Genomic DNA, 16827 nt, shown 5'->3' on the forward strand with positions numbered 1-16827 from the left:
ATCTAAATGCATGCTGCTGCTGCTGCTAAGTCGCTTCAGTCATGTCTGACTCTGTGCGACCCCACAGACGGCAGCCCATGAGGCTCCCCCATCCCTGGGATTCTCCAGGCAAGAACACCAGAGTGGGTTGCCATTTCCTTCAATGCATGAAAGTGAAAAGTGAAAGTGAAGTCGCTCAGTCGTGTCCGACTCTTGGCGACCCTGTGGACTACAGCCCACCAGGCCCTCCGTCCATGGGGTTTTCCAGGCAAGAATACTGGAGTGGGGTGCCATTGCCTTTTCCATCTAAATGCATAGTTGATGTTTATAAGCTCTAACCGTTTTCTACTGATCATTATTGGTGATGGTATTTAGAGTTATTTGCCTTTTCACTCCAGTCATTTTTCTAATTCCTTGGTCTCTAGTGATTACTTGTTCTGCCATTTTCCCCTAATAGATTGTTTTTAAGTTCGTGGAGGGTTAGCTGATAAAAATTTTAGCACATTAATTCAGTTTTATGTATTTCTTCAGGGACCACCCAGATTTTTTTTTTTTAAAGCTCATTTTGAAACACCTGATTAAGATTTCTACCCTAATTTCTGTTGAATGAGAGAGACACTTCAAAGAGAATCACTCTGCAAAACATTTTCTTGAATCCAGTGCAGAAAAACCAAGTGGCAAAATTCCATCCATGAAACTATCAAGAGGTGTCCAAAATAAAAATCTGAGCAAGAACACTGCCCTTTCCCTACCCGCTGTTAGCATAAGAATTAACAAGTTAACTGAAATTTCTGCAGGAGACAGGACACAGATCCCTAGGAAAAAAATGTTCCTAAACCATGGATGTTTCAATGGCTTTCCCTGCAGTGTGGGGGCCAGAGGATAAACAGTAACAGCTGCTGATAATTTGTTATAGGCTTGGAATTTAGGAATGAAAATGGAAAGTGAATTTTGATTCCAATTTCTTTTTAAATTTCAACTTAACCAGGGGGAAGTTACTGCTTTGTTTTGCGGCTGGCCTGTTCCTTGTGTAAGCACGCAGAGAAATGGGCATCTTATTTGGGGACCTGTCCCCATAGGAAATGCTTAGTGCTTCAACCTTGCACATAATTGGAATAGTATAATAAACTGCTTCTCAGATATGACCAGTTCCTTAGTGGGGAAGCCACCAGAATTCAGTGCTCCAGAATAATTTGTTTTTTGCTTTGTCATACATCTTTAAGAGATCATCTTGGATTTCTGTTGATGTGCATTAAGTACATAGTGCATTCTAAATAGTGCATTAATAGTGCATTTTTATAAGTGGCCACATGTTTTCTGAAGACCATTCTTAAGATGGTTAACCATACGAGGCCACAGTCTCTTTGTCTTAATAGGAAATGACAGCTGTTGTATTCATGATTTTCAAAATCAATTTAACTTTCTTTTGGCATAAAAAAATCTTTCCCCAGTTATTTATTTATAGGAGTAAAATCAGAAACCATTTTTGGGAATTAGATTTGGGGCAACACTTTGGCTTGGAATAACGCAGCTTGATTTCAGCATTTGCTTACATATAAGACAAATATTAGGAATCTGACTACTTTTTCCAATCTTGGAAAACACATGTTTATTATTAGAGTTTCTTTAATGATGTGGCAAACATAAATATTTTATTTTTATTTTTTAAATTATTTTTAAAAAGTTATTTTTTATTTTATTTTATTTTTATTATTTTTTTACCTTTACAATATTGTATCGGTTTTGCCATGTATCAAAATGAATCCACCACAGGTATACATGTGTTCCCCATCCTGAACCCTCCTCCCTCCTCCCTCCCCATACCATTCCTCTGGGTCGTCCCAGTGCACCAGCCCCAAGCATCCAGTATCGTGCATCGAACCTGGACTGGTGACTCGTTTCATATACGATATTATACATGCTTCAATGCCATTCTCCCAAATCATCCCACCCTCTCCCTCTCCCACAGAGTCCAAAAGACTGTTCTATACATCAGTGTCTCTTGCTGTCTCGTATACGGGGTTATTGTTACCATCTTTCTAAATTCCATATATATGCGTTAGTATACTCTATTAGTGTTTTTCTTTCTGGCTTACTTCACTCTGTATAATAGGCTCCAGTTTCATCCACCTCATTAGAACTGATTCAAATGTATTCTTTTTAATGGCTGAGTAATACTCCATTGTGTATATGTACTACTGCTTTTTTATCCATTCATCGGAGGCTTTTACTTTACAATATTGTAGTGGTTTTTGCCATACATTGATGTGAATCAGCCCTGGGTGTACATGTGTTCCCCATCCTGAACCCCCCTCCCACCTCCCTCCCCATCCTATCCCTCAGGGTCATCCCAGTGCACCAGCGCTGAGCACCCTGTCTCATGCATCGAACCTGGACTGGTGATCTGTTTCACATATGATAACAGACAAAACATAAATATTTTAAATCATGAACAGCTCTTTATCAAAATAATTGATGTGAATTGACAAATGCCACTGTAAGAGTTATCACAGCAACAAAATGGGATGTGGGATGTAAAGAAATGTTTTAAATATAAGTGCAATAGGTTTACGATGAATAAATCTTCTTTGGTAAGAGTCTTCTTCATTTTTCCTTCGTTCCATTTTATTCTGGCCAGAAATTTCTCTGAGTTTCATTGGTACAGAGAACTCTTGTTCAAAGGGCAATAATCCTCCTTCCTTATCCTCTATATAAGAGGACAGTATTACTACTAAGTTTCTGATGCCCAAAGTCATCATGGTAAAGCAGTATTTATCACTTTTTCCTAGTTCTCAGGATATGAACCACTAACTCTGTGTCCTATTCTTTTATAAAGTGTTTTTTAAAAATTAACCTGTTTTTCATTTTTATTTGAGCTTTTATTCTTCACTTAATTTGGGCCTCACTGAGGAAGATAATAGATGTAACATAATAATAGGTAACACACACTATCTTATTTTATACTTAAAATTTTGTTCATATTCTTCTCTACTCTTCTCACATGGTGCCGACTAAATTTTCTCATTTTATAATTGCCCTTATTTTATGATGCACTAACGTTTTGTAATTTTTAAAATTAAAATATCAGCAACTAGCTCTTTTCTAACCCCCATGAAATGTTTCCAATGCAGGACTTTGTAGTAGTTCATATATACTCCTTACACTCATTCCACTCATCATTTGCTTCCCATAACAGAAATGGGAAAGACTTACAAGGAGATAAGAAGTTGCCATATTTCCTTCTAAAAATTCTCAGACCATTCCTCTGCCCTTATCAAATCTGCCTTTGGTGTGCTGAGTTGGTACTGAGCTTAAGTTTTGCCAGCTGTTTCATAGTTTAGGCTCATGATATCTCCTGTGTTGGAATTCACTCAGGGTGCCCAAGGCCCGCAGGGACCAGTGGGTGCTCCAGGACTCAAAGGTGACGGCTATCCTGGTGTGCCCGTAAGTGTGAACGCTGCTGTTATCTCCTCCCTCCCTCCCTCTCTTCCTCCTGTCTCTTTCCTTTCCTTCGTCTCATCCCTCCCTCCTTTTCTTCTTTTCCCCTCCCTCCCTTCCCTTCTTTTCCTTTCTCTTTTCTCCTCGCTCCCTCCCTTCCCTGCCTGAACCCTGCACACAGCAAGGCTTCTCCCTCTCCTCCTTATTATGTCATCTCAGGGCCCTCGAGGAATCCCAGGACCTCCTGGATCAAGGGGATTACCTGGAGTTGGAGACACTGGAGCAAAGGTAGGCGACAGTAGCCTTTAAAAATGTACCTGTAGTTAAGAGGTTTGGTAAAAGTGAACATCTTTACTAGACCTGAGAGAAGAGGAGAGGCGTCTAAAGAACTGATGAAGTTATTCATCCTCATCTATGGACTCTCCAGAGCCTTGCGCTCACTTAAACATGCAGATTAACCCTATGGTTTTTGTCTTCTGTTTCCTTGCTAGCAACCCTTGCATTCGTTTGCTGCTTTGTCTTCCGGTCGCAAGAACAGACTTTGGTTCAGGCCCCTGCCCTCTCTGGTCATGCTCCTGCCTAGATGCTCTCATACCATCCCATGGCACTAACCACCGTCCACGCACTGATGGCCTCCAAATGTCTATCTTCTTGCCTCAAAGCCCTGGTTTCACACACCTAGTTTCTTACCAGACATCTCCTCTTAGATCTCTCAGACATCTCTAACCTAATAACCCAAATAAAGCCTTTGATTTTCACTCCATCAGCCTGAAAGTGGTGCTACTCATACTCCTTGCTAATGCCACAATACCTAAATCATTCTTGGTCCTCCTTTCCCTCTCTTCCCTCCACATCTAGTCCTATGGCAAATCTGTCAGTTCTACCTTCAAAATTATATCTCGCCTCTGGCTACTTGTCTCCTGCTGCATCTCCCAAGGAGATCACCACTATCTCATCAGGGCTGTGAAAACAACTTCTCCATTGGCCTTCTCTCCTCCACCTCTGCCCTTCTATTACATGGCAGGCAAGTTGATCTTTTAAAGCCAGAGATTAGACCACACCCCTTTCCTTCTGAAGAAAACTCTCTGGTGGCTTCTCTTTGTTTGTTTGTTTTTTTAATTTTATTTTATTTTTAAATTTTACAATATTGTATTGGTTTTGCCATATATCGAAATGAATCCGCCACAGGTATACATGTGTTCCCCATCCTGAACCCTCCTCCCTCCGCATACCCTCCCTCTGGGTCGTCCCATTGCACCAGCCCCAAGCATCCAGTATTGTGCATCGAACCTGGACTGGCGACTCGTTCCATATATGATATTATACATATTTCAATGCCATTCTCCCAAATCATCCCACCCTCTCCCTCTCCCACAGAGTCCAAAAGATTGTTCTATACATCAGTGTCTCTTTTGCTGTCTCATATATAGGGTTATTGTTACCATCTTTCTAAATTCCACATATATGCGTTAGTATACTGTATTTATGTTTTTCCTTCTGGCTTACTTCACTCTGTATAATAGGCTCCAGTTTCATCCACCTCATTAGAACTGATTCAAATGCATTCTTTTTAATGGCTGAGTAATACTCCATTGTGTATATGTACCACAGCTTTCTTATCCATTCATCTGCTGATGGACATCTAGGTTGCTTCCATGTCCTGGCTATTATAAACAGTGCTGCAATGAACACTGGGGTACACGTGTCTCTTTCCCTTCTGGTTTCCTCAGTGTGTATGCCCAGCAGTGGGATTCCTGGATCATAAGGCAGTTCTATTTCCAGTTTTTTAAGGAATCTCCACACTGTTCTCCATAGTGGCTGTACTAGTTTGCATTCCCACCAAGAGTGTAAGAGGGTTCCCTTTTCTCCACACCCTCTCCAGCATTTATTGCTTGTAGACTTTTGGATCACAGCCATTCTGACTGGTGTGAAATGGTACCTCATAGTGGTTTTGATTTGCATTTCTCTGATAATGAGTGATGTTGAGCATCTTTTCATGTGTTTGTTAGCCATCTGTATGTCTTCTTTGGAGAAATGTCTATTTAGTTCTTTGGCCCATTTTTTAATTGGACCATTTATTTTTCTGGAATTGAGCTGTAGGAGTTGCTTGTATATTTTTGAGATTAGTTGTTTGTCAGTTGCTTCCTTTGCTATTATTTTCTCCCATTCTGAAGGCTGTCTTTTCACCTTGCTTATAGTTTCCTTTGTTGTGCAGGAGCTTTTAAGTTTAATTAGATCCCATTTGTTTATTTTTGCTTTTATTTCCACTGTGCTGGGAGCTGGGTCACAGAGGCTCCTGCTGTGATGTATGTTGGAGAGTGTTCTGTGGTGGCTTCTCTTTGCACAGAGAGCACGCTGCACCCACTTTCCGTGTTCTCTGGGACCCTTTGTAACCTGGGCCGCAGCGCCTGTCCTTTGCTCCCTTGCTGCCTGCCTCCCACCACACTGACCTGGCCTCCTTTCGCTCACTCCTGCTTCCAGACCTTGACTTTGTCAGGCTGGCTCATTCTTAAGGTCTCAAATCTGACCTCCTTCTCCACCTATACAAAAGGCCATTCTTTCCTCTCCCTCGCTCCCCTACCACAATCATATCCCCTGGTGTATTTCCTCCAAGGCATGCATCATTTCTGAAATCAACTTCCTTATTTCCTGCCCTGCATATTTCACAAGGGTATCAATTTTCCTGAAGGCCAGCTCTTTGTTGTACTAAATTCTTGATTCCAAAACTAGGCTTGCCACCCAAAAGGAACTCTTTAATGTGTTGAATGAATGAAAAATGAGTGAATGATCAATATTATCCCACAGAGAGAAATTCTCCTTAGAAATAGATCTACACATTTAGTTTTTCAGATGCTGCCAGGTCATTAAAGAAAGAGGTTATAAGTGCCTAAGGTCAACTTTTGGTCTTGAGTTTTTGGTCTCTGCCGTGGCATCTGTGAATGCCGCCACCTCAATGGCTGCTTCTGTACTGTGGGGCAAGTACTCTTTCATCCTCTCCCTTGTAGAATGAGACTGGAGACCCAAGGCATTCAATTCATCCCTAAAGGAGATCTTGAGTCCTGCCCGTCTCTGTCTCTCAGGATAACTAGGAAAGTCAGGGAGATGTGTCTGAAAGCGCTGAGTAGACTGTGCAGGGAAGAGACACCCTAGGTGCTTTTGCCAAGGTTCTGACTCAGCACTGAATCTGATCCTTATTTGAATTGGGGCACTGAAATATTCTTTTTTCTCTAAGACAAAGTGCCTGTTAAAATTTAAAAATACAGGAACTTTAATATATAAACCTCATTATTTTCTGCTAAGTGAAACATTGATAAAAACTTTTGGTTTTACACTGAATATTCCTTTAGTTAGGGAACTAGGAGCTTATTCCTATTTAAAATATGGTATGTGTGAAATAAAATGTGTTAAATATACCGGACTGTTTATATTCCAATGGAAACACATAACCATTTACATTTCCATAGAGTAGATTATTATAAATATTTTATATAAGTATACATTGTGTTATATTGAATTATACTATTGAGGATGAGATGGCTGGATGGCATCACTGACTTGATGGATGTGAGTCTCAGTGAACTCCGGGAGTTGGTGTTGGACAGGGAGGCCTGGCGTGCTGCGATTCATGGGGTCGCAAAGAGTCGGACACGACTGAGTGACTGATCTGATCTGATCTGATTACTACTTTACATTTAGCAGTACTAATAAAAAGGTGGACACTTAAGCACAGATAGCACTTAAAATTTTTTATTCTTGTGAATGTTCCACCATGTCAGATTATTTAACATATAGACTAAAACATTTACTAAATGGTTTCATTGATCATTTCTCTCTCAAAGTCCCTTGTGTTTTTTCATATACATTTTAAGGGGGAAAAAAAAGGTGTTCTTTCAAAAGTTTATCCTGCCTATTTTTGGTTGTTATTAATAACATGTTGCCAAAAGATGTGTCTCAGGTGAAACTCATATTCATTTATGTGCATGCATGCTCAATCATGTCCAACTCTGTGCGACCCCAAGGACTGTAGCCCACCAGGCTTCTCTGTCCATGGGATTCTCCAGGCAAGAATACTGGAATGGGTTGCCATTTCCTTCTCCAGGGGATCTTCCCACCTCAGGAACCGAACCCAGGTCTCCTGTGTCTTCTACGTTGCCGGCGAGTGCTCTACCGCTGAACCACCAGGGAAGCCCAAACTCATATTGTGTCTATTAATTCGTACAGGAAGCTGAATGGAGGCGGCATCCTCCAGCTAACTTCTACCCAGGGGAGGAGGGAATGTTGGTTAGGACCTGTCTCTTTCCACACCTCCCTCCCAGCTGCGTTTTCCTTCTTCCTGCCTCCCCTTCTTGTGGATGTTGGGGAGGTGTGTTATCCTGCCCACCTCTAGCCCTGGAAGGAAATATCAGGAGTGCATGCTCTTCTTAGAATCAAAGAACTTGGATCATGAATTTCAAAATCAAGGACATTCCAAAAGCAAACAGCAGCTTCTAATAACTTCCAAAATCACCTCTCTTCTTTTATAGATGCCTTAGAGTCTTTATGTGTCTTTTTTATTTCCTAAAGAAAACTTTTGGCTACCCACACAGCCCAACAGAAGCTGGTAAAGAAAAGGACATTTTTGGAAAAGTCTAATTCCACTTAATTTTGTCCTTTTGGTTTAGTAAGGTGGAGTTGAGACTCTCAAAACACCTAAGGTTTGCAATGGTAGCAAAAGCATAGGACTCAAATGTCTGCAAAATTCCTCTCCTTCTATTTTGTCTTAAAATGGCAGAGAAATTGTGTGTGGAAATATGTGGGTTTGTGTGCATGGACGCACATGTGTGTATAATTGTATAGACATATATATTGGATGTTTTTTACTTAAATTCTGTGTTGTCACCTTAAAATATTGGCCTTAGGGCATTAACTTACAAAAGAAATGTGTTTTGAAATGAGGAAGCCATTAAGGTTGACGATTAATTTATGGTGGGCTTTGCGATATTTAGTTAAGGTCACATGTGTTTAGCATATGACACAGACATTAGAATCAAAGCGCCTATGTTTCAAAACATATAAAAAGCAGTCCCTGACATCTTGCAGCCTTGTGGTGCTCTGTGGCTTTTTTCCAAGTGAAGGAATTCCATCTGACATCAGTGGTTATAGTACTTCTCCGTACACTTCCCTTGAAGTTACTCCGAATTTTGACAAGGGCTTCTGAGAGATTTCTAAAATTCTTATGAAAACTACAAGTTTCCAAGGAGATAGTAGATACGGTTTTAAAATCCACTTTGGAACATGCCATAAAGAGGAACTGACAATTGGATTTTGCGCAGTAGGAAGCGCTCATCCAGTGCCCTGGTCCTTAGACCCAAACTGTCAGCTCACTGATAGGGAGGGCAAGCACAAAGATCCTGCATTACACTGCCTGCACTTCTTGACTGGACCCCAAGAGACTAGGCTTCCCTGGTGGCTCAGAGGTAAAGAATCTGCCTGCCAATGCAAGAGATGTGAGTTCGAACTCTGGGTCAGGAAGACCCCCTGGAGAAGGGAATGGCAACCCACTCCAGTATTCTTGCCTGGAAAATCCCATGGATGGGCTACAGTCAATGGGGTCATAAAGAGTTGGACATGACTAAGAATGCACGCAGGGCTTCCCTTAATAGCTCAGCTAGTAAAGAATCTGCCTGCAATACAGGAGACCCTGGTTTGATTCCTGGGTCGGGAAGATCTACTGGAGAAGGGATAGGCTACCCATTCCAGTATTCCTGGGCTTTCCTGGTGGCTCAACTGGTAAAGAATCCACCTGCAATGTGGGAGACCTGGGTTCGATCCCTGGGTTGGGAAGATCCCCTGGAGAAAAGGGCTACCCACTCCAGTATTCTGGACTGGAGAATTCCATGAACTGTATAATCATGGGGTCACAAAGAGTCAGACATGACTGAGCGACTATTCACTCACTCCTCAAGCATGCACACCAGAGACAAAGAGGACCCTTTGTGATTTGGGGACTATCAGTCTATAAACTGTATTACCTTTTGAGAAGCCCAGATAATTCTTTGCTTTTGTATGTTTCATCCCAGTAGGCTGGTGAATCACCCAGGGCTGAGGCTGAGGTCTCAGATGTCGATCTCTGAGGGTGGGAGTTCGTTCTTGGCCTCCTGGGAGAGAATTATGAGGAGTGGCTCTCCTGGGCTCAGAAGGGCAGGGGCATCCCACCAGGCACCTCTCTCAGCTCTCTCAGCCCCCATCACTGTGCCAGTTCATCACAGAGAAAGCCAAGGCCTTCCCCAAAGCTTCAGGGGCAGTGGAACTGAGGCCAGTTCTTGCAAAGAGAACCTTTAACCTGGTTTGGGGGATTCTTAAGGGACCTTTTAACCATTAAGTGGTTGGAATCAAGTCTGGGCAGAAAAAACTTGTTGGGTGGTTGTTGTTATATGTTATAATTGTATACTACCTAAATATTATGTGCGACCTAAATATTTCCAGACTATCATGGAATTTTTAAGAACTCTCTTATTTTATAGATAAGGAAATCAAGAGCCAAAGAAGTTGAATGACTTGCCCCTTTAGAGTCTGAACAGTGTTGATACTATTCTGTTTGAGTGTCAGAGGGAGACTATAAATATGGATGAATGAATGGAAAACTAGGTGAATTAATAAGTCAGAGCCGGTGGAATGACTTGTCCCGATCTACAGATGCTCAATCTTCCATACTGTCCATTTTCCGACCACCTCGGCACTGTTTAGGGGACAGTTAGGTGGTCTCTCTTTCTATTCTAGCTTTTCCATTGTCAAAACATAAATCATATAAACATTCAGCAGAAGCATAAGCCCAAACCCCAAAGAGTTCAACGTTTTCCAGAGCTTTAAATGTTTGAATATTGTAAACACATGCTTTATTTGACAAAAGTGACCCATACTCATAAATTAAAGTGCAAGTCTATGTGGAATCCCTCTGAGTACCATTATTCTGAAAACGTTCCCAGCATCTGAATCGCCTCTCTGTTCTCTGCAATGGCTCACATATGTGCACACCAGCAGTAGGCAGAGGTGGAACAGAGGAGTGATTCACACAGAGATGCACGAGGAATTTGTGGATTCTGTCAGTGGACGTGGGCTGGACAAGGAGCTCCATGTTGAACCTTGTCTGACAAGGAGGGCTGACCTGGGATACAGACTTAATGATAGTGATATTAAGGGTCCATTATTCCAAATTGGAATTGATGAAACCCACCATTTTTAATATGACTGCAAAATTGCTACAGGCAGGGCAATCAGCTCAAAAACGGGACTAATTAAAACCAGAGCCATATCAAGTTTAAATACCAGGCAGTTTGACCTCTAGATGTCAGAAAAGGTCACTCGACTAGGTGACTTTTCAAGGTTACTCCTCGATGCAGTTCTATGCACGATCTCTGCAATCAGAGCCATAATCACGTTTACCTTATAATTTTCAGTATAATTTTTGTTTTTCCTCACTCTTTCCCTAGCTCTGCATTTCTCTTCCCAGGAGTGCATACATACCTTCCCTTCAGCCTTAAGGATGCACATTTTATCCTCTTAACATTCAACACCCATGTCACCATCAACACATTTTTTATTTTTAATCATGCAGGGATTTTCCCCTAGTGGAAAATTATATTGAATATCAACACGAGAGAACCTGCTCTCTGACATTAAAGGCACTATCAACATTTCTATTTTTAAGGTTTCTAACCTAACTAAATAAGAAGGCTCTCCCTCTCCAATGAGATTCTTGGCACAGGGAAATAATTTGCTCATCTTTGATGAGTTGATTTTGAGAAAACGAAGAAACCATCAACAACAAATCCCCGCTAAATTCTACAGCAAGTTTTTAAGTTATCACGGACTTTAAAATGCTATTGCTTTGTAGCGAATACTGAAATTCTAGGGGTGGGGGAGAGGGAGGAAGGCTGGAGAGGGAGGGGCATATGTATACATATAGTTGATTCACTTTGTTGTACAGCAGAAACTAACACAGCATTGTAAACCAATTATACTGTAATAAAAGAAAGTTCTTTGGAAGGAATGATGCTGAGGCTGAAACTCCAGTACTTTGGCCACCTCATGCGAAGAGTTGACTCATTGGAAAAAGACTCTGATGCTGGGAGGGATTGGGGGCAGGAGGAGAAGTGGACGACAGAGGATGAGATGGCTGGATGGCATCACCGACTCGATGGACATGAGTTTGAGTGAACTCCGGGAGATGGTGATGGACAGGGAGGCCTGGCGTGCTGCGATTCATGGGGTCGCAAAGAGTCGGATACGACTGGGCTACTGAACTGAACTGAAAAGAAAGTTCTAGGAGAACTTTCTAGGAGAAAAAACTAGGAGAAGAAACTGAACTAGGAGAGAAACTGATTTGAGAGAGTTGAAATTATTTTAAATGCTTTGAAATTTAAAGCTGGGAAAGTACACTAAAGGAAATGTTATAGTGACTTGAATCTTGTTTTCTACACCTTCTTGTTTCCCCATCCACTTGAGAATTGTGCTGGTAATTGTTACTGTCTCCCTTTTCATCATTAAAGGGTGTCAGGGAACAGTGATTGAGTTGTGATTGACAATGGCCCAGTCAATAATTAACACAAAATTATCAATAACTGAGTCGTCTGTCCAAAGCTTAGCAGAACGCCTCTAAAACTTCCATTGACATACTGGCCACCATAAGTGAGGTATTTAGGAGTCACAATCTCATTACATAATTCGTTCCAGAGTGTTGCTTATGTTTGTGGTAACTGGAGCCTTAGTAGGTGTATCTTAATTCTCTTTAAAAGCCAGATAAAAAGAAACATTAAGCAACTGCAAATCATAACTTTGACTCCTACCTTATTTTAAAACTCAATCATTCTTTTTTTCATCATATAGTGGACTCTTCAGAGTACCATTTTTTGGGGGAAATCCTTGAGAGGCTAATTGTTTTCATAGTGAATTCAATTTTCTTTTTATTGCCCCCAAAGTAAAAAAGCATGAAATCACTTTAAGAACAATGGTAATCTACTTCCACAGCCTCTCAAAGAGTGACAGAGAATTAAATTGGCACAATTTAGATTAGAGCTTTATTAATACATGAAGGTGGAGACAGTCTAATGGACTGTTTTGTCTCTAAGACTGTCTCTAAGTCTCAGATATTGTACTTAAATCCTATAGAACATAAAAGATATAATAGATATCTCCTTATCACTGTTCCACATGAAATCTTCGCCACTTATAAACTCTATGACCTCAGCAAGTCATTTAATCTCCCTCAGACTTAGCCTCCTCATCTGTCACTTGGGAAAATAAGCCTACTTCACAGGGTTATTCTGCAAAGTGAATGGAATCATGTCTATAAGATGTTTTTATGAATTCTAACACACTAAAGTATTAGTAGAAATAGTAGTAGTCAGAGTGCACATTACTATGCCAAATGAAGTGTTTTGCAGTATAGATAAACAGAGAGTAAGCGTTTGTGTAAGTAGGAGACCTGGAAAGAGACCAGTTGAAATCTGGGGAAAACCACAAAACTAAGGCATGGCAAAAGAGGGCGAGGGAAAGGGAAGCCTGAGACAGCTGGGTGCTTGTGTGGGCTGTGTGGACCTCTTGGAAATCTTAAAATCAACATGTTTTTTTCTTCTTTTTGAGAGAATATGATTGACTCAGTATAGGCAAAGGACTTTCACAGCCACAAAGCCATGGTCTTTGCATTAAATGGCAGCTGGAAACAAGTCTGGGGAGAAGTCGGCACCTTGCCTCTGGCTCTAGTCACCATCATTTAGGAGATGGACTCTGGAGTCAGACCTGGGTTGGAATTGCTTCCAGCTGCATGGTTTTTGGCAAATCCTATGTTCTCTTTAGCCTCAGTTTCCTTATGTGTAAAATACAGTAATGATGTTCAGATAAGATATTGAATAAAAAGTACATGACACATGAGTAAAAAATAAATTTTATTATTGATTTCATTAGTAAGTAATTATAATTGTTTGAATATTAACCAAAGAAAATATTTGCCAAAGGGAAAATGCATGTGATAGTGCCTTTGCTTTCTTTTTCTTCTTTTTCTTCCTTTTAAAATGTAAAAGGTTTAATGAATGACTACTAGGACCATCATAAAATTATGCATGATTTTAAAGAGGTTGAAATTAACCACTATGCAAGGTTATGGACTAGGTGAAACCTTTACTAAATCATTTGCTAAGTTCACACTTGGAAGCATTGCAGAAAGTCCTAAATTTGGCCATTTTGTATGAAATTGAAAGGAGTATCTCCCATCTAGAATCCTTTTGTGGGCCAAGATGAAGCCGAAGACATTCTAAATAGTTACTCTTTTTCGAGGGAGTGGAGATGACAGGGGACTTGTAAGACTTATGAAATTGATGGCTGTGGTTACAAATGGCAACTCCGGGACTAGCTTTCAGGTCTGCTCATTATCTCCTAATGCAAGAGCTCCCTCTGCAGGATCCAATAACCTCAGCTCCCACGTGGAAGCTAAATCTGGCTCTGTAAGTACCTGTTGAGTCTTCTTACTTTTGGATGTCACTCTATCCACTGACAAGAAAACAACATATCTAAAAATATCATAGTAAATGTGCCTCTCGGGCACCTGTGGGGCTCTCCAGGAGTGAAGTGAGTCCTGACCACAGTCCTCTTAAGCACTCTTACCTGGTGCTGTAGGCTAGCATGAACAGATGCTGTGGAACAAAAGACAGGATACATTTTTAAGACCCCACCAGAGTAGAGAGACATGGTCTATGTGGATTTACACAGCTCATTAACGGCTTGTTATTCCCATCTACTGAAAATGTTGGTCCATGAACCCCAAGGAACTACCCTAAAACATGTTACTGACCAACTCTAATACCTGCAGAATGTGTTAAGACTTGATTTAAAGTCTATCAGATTCATAAAAGCATAGATCAAGTATATTTACATAGATCAAGAGATTACAAAAGACTAATCTGATAGATAAAACATAGCTATATGTCAACAGTTATATAGAAAAAAGAGATGGACAGCTTGTTTGAGGTAAACGCTGGAGTACCAGTGGCATGCATCACGTTGTTAAAGCTCACTGGCTAAGGGTCAGATAGGCAGACGGCAAGAAGGTGTCCTCAGGGGCAGCTACTCTATTGCATTTAACCATCAGACATTCCTAAAGGGTGAAGGTCACAGGAACTGAATAAAAGAGAAAATGCAGCAAGTGTGTGAACTGGTCAGGTATAACTGGAGACCCTTGCTTGATGGACTTATAGATATCCCTTTTAAAGGTATTTCAGAGGTACACAAGAAAGAAGAGATAATAGAAATGTGTATAATACAGGACAAGGTCATGTTCTCTACTTGGAGCTCTTGATGATAGGCATGATCATTAAGTTGGGAGAAACTTCGGGTCAGTAAAAGTTGGGAATCAGAAGTAGAGAGGTGTCAAAGAGAGAATTAGTATCTGTGGTCTCAAAAGCAACTAAGGACTAAGTGGAAGAGATGGAGGTAGAAGACCAGAATCATAAAAGTTGCCTGCAAGCAAAAGGGAAACATGTAATTAAGAAGTAGGGAATAAAAGAACTAACTCATTAACAAAGTTTAAAGGTTTCCCCCAATTTTTAGGCCTTGTTTTCTATAGAAGTATTTTAAGGTTTGTAAGTTGACAGTGAAGCTAAATAAAAGATGGGATGTTTTTCTAGATAAACAATGTAACCATTTCTTATAATCTATGATTTTTGAATTGTTGAAAAGCTAGTTATTTAGCTCCTAATTAGGATGTAGACAAAACAGAACCTAGGGCAAAGAGCTTAGGAGTCCAGGTTCAAAGACTGGTTCTAGGCTTTCTTTCTTTATAACTTTATTGAGGCATATTCTATATGTCCTAGGATTCACCTACTTCAAGTGTATGATTTAGTGATTTTTTTAGTACATTTACCAAGCTATATAGCCATCATCACAAATCAGTTTTAGGACATCTTCATCCTCCAATAAGATCTCTCATGTCCATTTATAGTTAATTCTCCTTCCACGCTCCTATTCTTGGCCCCAGGAAACCACTGACTTACTTTCTGTTTCTATAGATATGCCTTTTCTGGACATTTCATATACATGGACTCAAACAATATGTAGTCTCACGTATTTGATTTCTTTCATTAGGAACAGTTTCTGAGGCTCATCTATATTGTTGTGTGCAGCTGTCGTTCATTCCTTTTAACTGCCGATTATATCACATTTTGTCTATTCATTTACCAGTTGCTGGACATTCTGGTTTTTCCCAGTTTGGGGCTATTATGAATAATTCTGCTAAGAGCATTCATATGTTAAGTCTCTGTGTAGACATATGTTTTCACTTTCTTTGGGTATATACCTAGGAGTGAGATTACTAGATCAAATGGTAAAATTATGTTGAACTTTTAAAGAAACTGCCAAACTATTTTCCAAAGTAGCTGTACCAGCAACAAACACGGATTCTGTTTCTCCACATCCTCCCAGCCCTGCCTCGCAATAGCCATGCAGCTTTGGGCAAACTTTAGTTTCTTCTTTAAAAAAAAAAACAGGTGGGGTGAGGAGTTATCAATTACCAAGTGCCTGCTGTATGCTAGACAAGATGATAGGAGCACGACATTCTGTATCTGCCTTCGTTGTCATTTCCATGAAAGGTAGACACGATTTTCTGTGTGTCTGATGAATTTATGAAGGTTCAGAGAAGTTAGGGAAGTTAGTCGTCAAAAAGATTTTTGTGAATATGAAGTTACACCGAGTATCATATAAAAACATGCAGAACATACTACTGGGGACACTGACAGTGATCAACGAAGAGATTTTAATTTCTCCTCTTCTTCCTTTATTCACACCTCAAAGAGATCTAACCACAGGGCCCGCCCCACCCCAATCAGACCCCACCACCTTTCTGGTGATTGTTGCTGCTGTTTAGTCGCTCAGTCATGTCCGACTCTTTGCAGCCCCACGGACTGCAGCCCGCCAGGCTCCTCTGTCCATGGGATTTCCCAGGCAAGGATACTGGAGTGGGTTGCCATGCCCACCTCCAGGGGATCTTCCCGACCCAGAGAATGAACCCAGGTCTGCTGCACTGGTGGGCAGCTTCTTTACCACTCTACTACTGCTAAGTCACTTCAGTCATGTCAGACTCTGTGTGACCCCATAGACGGCAGCCCACCAGGCTCCCCCATCCTGGGATTCTCCAGGAAAGAATACTGGAGTGGTTGCCATTTCCTTCTCCAATGCATGAAAGTGAAAAGTGAAAGTGAAGTCGCTCAGTCATGTCCGACCCTCAGCGACCCCATGGACAGCAGCCTACCAGGCTCCTCCGTCCATGGGATTTTCCAGGCAGGAGTACTGGAGTGGGCTGTCATGCCTGTACCACTCAGCCACCAGGAAAGCCTATTTCTGGTGGTGGTTGCCTATTATGAAACTGTCATGCTTTGATGAATC

The 16827-nt window shown here is 41.0% G+C and overlaps 1 protein-coding gene across 1 annotated transcript in view; it reads left to right on the forward strand.

The window, feature by feature from the left end:
• COL28A1 (collagen type XXVIII alpha 1 chain) overlaps positions 1-16827 on the forward strand; it is a 182053-nt gene that overhangs the window by 91127 nt on the left and 74099 nt on the right. Inside the window, exons 24-25 of the mRNA XM_027540086.1 lie at positions 3355-3423; positions 3637-3705. Of these exons, the coding sequence (XP_027395887.1) occupies positions 3355-3423; positions 3637-3705 (138 nt within the window). The remainder of the gene's footprint in view (positions 1-3354; positions 3424-3636; positions 3706-16827) is intronic.

The sequence above is a fragment of the Bos indicus x Bos taurus genome, chromosome 4, assembly GCF_003369695.1.
Source record: "Bos indicus x Bos taurus breed Angus x Brahman F1 hybrid chromosome 4, Bos_hybrid_MaternalHap_v2.0, whole genome shotgun sequence".
In the NCBI taxonomy this organism is placed as follows: domain Eukaryota; kingdom Metazoa; phylum Chordata; class Mammalia; order Artiodactyla; family Bovidae; genus Bos; species Bos indicus x Bos taurus.